The following is a 6481-nucleotide window of genomic DNA, read 5'->3' as shown; positions in this document are numbered from 1 at the left end:
AACAAACCAAGTAGACCCTGTTAAGATCATTTCCAACTTATAATCCTACATTTTGTTGTTTTATTATTGTAGAGCTGGATATATTAGATATGTTGGTGGTCTGTAAATAATTGTGAATATTGGTGGATTGTATCATACATTCCATATGGGTCCATTGGATCATTATAAGCGTTGTAACCTAAACCATTATATTCATCATACCCCGGTACCCACTATATCCGTTATAGCCACTGTAGACATAAGATACGGATTCATAATTGCTCAAGTCAAACGGTAATGCAGTATAACCAGGATATCTACCATAGCCACCAAACCGAGTAGTTCCTGATTGCTGATCTCCTGAGACGAACAAAAATGAGTTAGCACCAGCAATAGCTGTACCTATTGGTTGGGCTATTGTAAGACCACTAGGTCCTACGACAACAGTAGCATGTGGTTTGGAAGCAGCTACACCTCGAGGACCAGCAAGAGCTACACCAACAGGTCGTGCTAGAGCAATGGAAGTGGCTGGGGGAGGAACGTATACAGTGTCATCAGTAACAATACCTGTTTCTATCTTTTGATGAATAAATGTTCACAAAAAACAGCTTAATTGTGATAAATGAATAAATGTTTATTTACACTAACTACACAACAACTGAAACACTTACAACTTACTGTTATATTGTCTTTTTTACGAATTCCGGAGGATCGTCTTGTATGGGTCTCATGGTGCTCAACTTGCTGACACTCACACACACAAACTGTTTTCTTAAACAAAAGAGAAACGTTCGCTAATGTAATGGCAATGATACAAACTCACTATAAAAGTCTCCACATTCTCCCCTGTCTTGATTGAGCCAAGTCAATCAACTTACACATAATCCACATATCACTTTTAGGTAAATCCACATCTCCAATAGAAATATTAGGTTGTTTTGTTGCCCATTTTCTTCTCTGCTGGAGTTCATGTAGATAATCCTGAGACCATCTTTTCCAAAAATGCTGCTTCATCTTCTGAAGGTGATTCCATCTTGATAATCGGTTGCTTGGAATGTCCACTAGATCTGGTTCAGGAATACTCATCAAAGGTTCACCAATAAGGAAATGTCCTGACGACAAAAATGAAGGATCATCGGGATCATTGGATAGAAATTGTGATTGGTCTTGAATTCAAACAGGCTTCTATTTGTGCTATGACTGTGTTGAGTTCTTCAAATGTCAAAATCGTGCAACCTACTATTCTTCTTAAATGAAACTTAAATGACTTCACTGCACTTTCCCAAAATGCCTGCAAAATGACTTGCTCTGGGTGGAATGAAATGTCATGTAAATCCTTCTTGCACTGCAACATCTTGAATTGAGTTTTGAAATTGTTGTGAACTGAGTAGTTGTTGAAGCTCCTTAAGTTCTCGCTGAGCTCCAATGAAATTGGTTCCGTTGTCACTATATATGTTCGAAAATTTACCTCTTCTTGCTACAAATCTTCGAAGAACTGATAAATGCTTGGCTTCTCACTAACTCCATATGAATCGCTTTGGTTGCTAAGCACATGAATATTGCACCATACGCCTTTGTCACTTTACGAGATCTAGTTCCTTGCTTAACCATTAGGGGACTGGCGAAATCCACCCCTACGTGAATAAAAGCTCGAGCTGGCTGTACTCGTGCTGATGGTAATTGACCCATGAGTTGTTCTGAGGCTGACGCTTTCAATTTAAAACAAACTAGACACTGATGAATGATAGATCGAACGACTTGTTTAGCTCGTGGGATTCAATATTTTTGCCTCAATGATGGAATCAATAATTGCGGTCCAGCATGTAACAATCTTCTATGTTCCTCTTCAATTATCAATTTGGTGAGATGCTCTTTAGGTGGTAAGATGATCTGATGTCTGCTATCATACGGTAAGTCGGAGTTTTTTAGTCGTCCTCCCAATCGTAGCAACTGTTCATTATCTATAAATGGATGCAAAGATTTAAGTTCACTTTGGGATGAAACTTGGCCTGGCGAAGCAAAATCTTTGAATTCTTTTGCATAACTGACCTGTTGGATTAGCTTAATGCATTGTTGTAAAGTATTACTAATTTCAGTAGTGGAAACAGTTCCTACTTTCTTCACATTGTGATTTTTACAATTGTAAATAAAACGACGACACAAACAAATAACTCACAATAGTTTCCACAATGATGAACATTTCTTCAGACAGCTTATGCCACCTTCATAACTGGCTAAAGATATGCTCGTTACTTTCCTTTCTTCTGGAACATTTTCGTCTACCACTTCTGATTATTCGGGCCATGCAGATGATTCAAGCCATGCGGATCCATGCCACCAAATATCTGCTTCCTTCAACTGTTTCGGATCCATTCCCCGTGTAATAATGTCGGCTGGATTGTCCATTGACAACACATGATGCCACTGGTTGACTGATGTGATTTCCTGTATCTCTGCAACCCTGTTTGCCACGATCTCCTTCCATCTGGCAGCTGGAGATGATATCCATGCAAGCACTATTTTTGAATCGGTCCAGAAGTAATTACTATCCACTGTAATGTTTAATATCGGAATTATTTTGTGATACAACCTGCTCAAAAGTACTGCCGCACAAATTTCAAGTCTTGGTAAAGTTATCTTTTTAATAGGAGCTATTCTTGATTTAGAACCCAAAAGTTTAACAGTAGTTTTGCCTGAAATGACCACAGTTTTAACATGTATGCAACAGCCGTAAGCAAGTTGACTGCTGTCAGCAAACCCATGTATCTCGACATGAACATAATTCTTCAATACTACACATCTATTAATTTGTATTTCGTTAACACTTGGAAGATTATGACACATGTCTAACCATTGTTGATTGAGCTCTGATGGTATTTGGTCATCCCAATTGATCTTATGGATCCACATTTGTTGTAAGAAAATCTTGAACGGAGTAACTACAGGGCTTATAAATCCTAAAGGATCAAATATTTTTCCTATGGTCGAAGTCACTTGACGTCTGGTTGGTATGTTGGTCTTGAGACATTCTTTAACTGACTTGTTGGAGATTAGAAGCTTATCTGATGCAGGATTCCACGATAAACCCAATGTTGAAACACTGACTCGGACTCAAATTCAAACGGTAAGTGTATTTCCCTATGTTCTTCTGGCACTGCTTCCAACAATGCTGACTCGTTCGAACACCATTTTCTTAAAGTAAACCCACCGCTTTGCAATAATTGAACAAGTTCTCTCCGAAGCTTTAACGCCTGTTCAACGTTATCGCATCCTGAGCTTACATCATCCATATAAAATTCACGTTCTAATACTGTCGCTGCTTGAGGGTATTTACTTCTTTTTTCTTCCGCTAACTTTCGAAGACATGCCGTCGCCAAATATTGTGATGATGCTTCACCATATGTGACCCGCTACAACTCATAAATCTTGACTGGTTCCACTGATGAATATCTCCACAGAATTCTTTGAAGTCCAATGTCATCTTCATGAACTTTAATCATTCGATGCATTGCCTGAATATCCGCCGTAAAAGCAATAGGAAAGGTTCGAAATCTAGTGACAATTGAATGTAAATCTTGCTGGATTGTTGGTCCTATCATAAGTATATCGCTTAATGAAACCCCCGTTGAAGTCTTTGCAGAAGCGTCGAAAACCACTCTTAGCTTTTTTGTGGTACTGGATGGTTTCAATACTGCGTGATGTGGCAGATAACATTTCATAGCACTATCTTCATGTTTTTCTTTCACTGGTTTCATATGATATAATTCTTCATATTCCCTCATAAAGTTATAGTACTGCTCGTTAATTTCTGGACACTGCTGCAACCGTCTTTCCAGCTGGTAAAATCTACGAAGAACTAAATTATATGATTCTCCTAATGGTTTATGATTTGTCTTAATTGGCAGACGTACAACGAATCAACCACTGCTATCTCTGGTAGTGTTTTCCTCAAAGTGTCGTTCACATTGCCTTTCTTCTTGAGTCATGACTGTTGAATGTATAGTTTCGAGCTCCCAAAATGTCTGTAACTGTCTATCAAGGTTACTTTCTTGCACAAAAAATGACACTTGTGGTATACTAGAATCTCTTGTTGTAGACACTTTACCCGCCAAAATCTACCCAAATTCAGTCTCTTATACTACTGGATAATTCCCTGGACTAGTTAGTTTATGCGACCGCAAAATGTCCAAAAACACTTCCGCGCCTAACAAAATGTCAATAGTATCTGGTTGGTGAAAGTTAAGATCTGCCTACACTATGTCTGTCGGCAAGTTCCAATCAGCATGATCTATTGGCCTACTTGGAATGTTATCTGTTATTTTGAGCAAAACTAAACAGTTTACATCAATTGCAAATTCACGAATTCTTGATTCTATATGTACATCTACAAAATGCTTTGTTTCACTAATCACACCATTAATACCTTGAATTGGAACTCGGTGTTTATTTTTATGTAGACGCAACCTTTGAACTAAATATTCAGTCACAAAATTACTTTGAATGGCAGAATCTAATAATACTCTACATGGATGTAATTTACCATTTGCATCTCGTACAGTTACTATAGCAGTAGATAACATAACAGTAACATTTGGTCTTCCCTTGAAAATGCAATAAGAACTTTGTGTCATATTTTCCCTATTCGTATTAGAATGACTCGAAAAATTTCTTGATTGTGAATTAGCAACATTGGTTTTCTCATCTGCCTTTGACATTACGTCATAATGCAGCAAGGTATTATGCCTTTTCGAACAGCGTTTACAGCCACCTGATCTGCACATCTTTACATTCTTTTTTTGAGACAGATGAAACACAATAAATTATCTCGAACATAGTCTTGTCTTTCTTTTGCTTCAGCGTTTAAAAATGCAGGACATTTAAACAACTGATGTATTAGGTTTTGTTTACAAAAGTTACAGAAAGACTGAGTTGTTGTCACGTATGATTTGGTTGTTTTTTTCTTTTTGTTTTGGTTCAGCACTCTGTCTATTTTTATCACCCCTTGACCTTGACACTACTTCCTGCGATGGCGTATTTTTTATAGTTTCAAATGCTTGACACCTACGTTCCAAGAAAGCAAATAACTCTGATAAGGGAGGGTAAGAATGATCTGTGATTTGTAACTCCCACGCACGCCTAGTGTTACTGTCTAATTGTGAAACGAAATGAACTTAATTCTGATGTAGTTTCCTTTGTGATACATTTAATATGTAACAAATTACGGACATGAGTAGCTGCAATCAAACGCTTGTTTTTGTACCTGTCTTTCAATTATTGAAATGCAATTTTATAATTAGCTTCTGTAACTTGCAGATTCACTATTAAAACATACGCTTCCCCTCTCAATGCACTCCTAAGGTAATAGAACTGACGCGTTATCATTATTATGAATCATAACTTTAAAATTGTCTGAAAATGAAAGCCAATTTTCGTATTGTCCTTCAAATGATGGCAATTCTACACAAGGCAATTTTAATTGATCATTTGACACCTGATTCTCATTTTTCGAGGAATTGTTTGAATGAGATTCCTGGCTACGCTGAATAGTAAAATCTTCTAGTTGCGCTAATACATCATAGTAACTGGTTTCAAACTGTTCCCTATATGCATCGTCCTCTACTTGTTCGTAATTTATTTCTAACTGTGATTGTACTTCATCGAATTTTTTATACAACTCAATCATTGCAGCCTTACGTACTTTCATCTGACTAATTGTAGTTATTGAATTAATATTACTTACGTAGTTTTGAATTCTTGTTAGTTGACTTTTGCACACACCACGTTGTTTCACTAACTTGTTTCTGTCTGAGTCCTCCATCTTGAAAAATATTGTAAATCCACACTAACACTAATGAATACAAGTTCACACACAAGTCCACACTGATGAAAGAGTTCTCACTTATGTCTATTCACATAGTTTCCAAAAGAATTAATAAATGTCACTGCACATATGAACAGAACTAAACAAAGAGCAATGTAACAATTGTTCACATACACATTCACAGTTTGTATCAAACGCTAGTTCACTGTGATCTGGTCGGAGTTGACCAATGATTCTATCTTTTGATGAATAAATGTTCACAAAAAACTACAATGAATAAATGTTTATTTCCACTAACTACACAACAACTGAAACACTTACAACTTACTGTTATATTGTCTTTTTTACGAATTCCGGAGGACCGTGTTGTATGGATCTCATGGTGCTCAACTTGCTGACACTCGCACACACAAACTGTTTTTGTTTAAACAAAAGAGAAACGTTACGCAAATGTAATGGCAATGATACAAACTCACTATAAAAGTCTCCACAATACCAGTTTGCTTGAATATTAACTGATAGTATATTCTTACTGCTCTGAAAAACTATTGCTGCGATGTTTCAAAAGTTAATCCAGCAGAATCATTGATTATATTTTTAATATATCTAGATTTGCTTCATTCTTTGCTAACATACAAGGATTTGCGGAATGTACCACAATATAGCTGAATTGGTCTGTTG

General features: G+C 36.9%; 2 protein-coding genes across 2 annotated transcripts; both read right to left on the bottom strand.

Moving 5' to 3' along the window:
* Window positions 1-2271: 2271 nt before the first annotated feature.
* Window positions 2272-2889, bottom strand: LOC145678769 (uncharacterized). The gene has a single exon (XM_081749267.1). It carries the CDS (start codon window positions 2887-2889, stop codon window positions 2272-2274), a length of 618 nt encoding a protein of 205 aa, XP_081605393.1.
* A 500-nt stretch (window positions 2890-3389) lies between these two features.
* LOC145678759 (uncharacterized) lies at window positions 3390-3761 on the bottom strand. Its single transcript, XM_081749255.1, has one exon. It carries the CDS (start codon window positions 3759-3761, stop codon window positions 3390-3392), a length of 372 nt encoding a protein of 123 aa, XP_081605381.1.
* Window positions 3762-6481: the final 2720 nt, after the last annotated feature.

The sequence above is a fragment of the Thermobia domestica genome, chromosome 1, assembly GCF_964235325.1.
Source record: "Thermobia domestica chromosome 1, izTheDome1.hap1.1, whole genome shotgun sequence".
NCBI classification, from domain to species: Eukaryota; Metazoa; Arthropoda; class Insecta; order Zygentoma; family Lepismatidae; genus Thermobia; species Thermobia domestica.
Note: the sequence above shows the minus strand (reverse complement) of the source record. Positions and strands in the feature narration are given on the sequence as shown.

What these genes read in the sequence shown, in the direction of transcription:
- LOC145678769 (XM_081749267.1), bottom strand. Translation starts at nt 2,889, where the DNA reads ATGTGGATCCATAAGATCAATTGGGATGACCAAATACCATCAGAGCTC.
- LOC145678759 (XM_081749255.1), bottom strand. Translation starts at nt 3,761, where the DNA reads ATGAGGGAATATGAAGAATTATATCATATGAAACCAGTGAAAGAAAAA.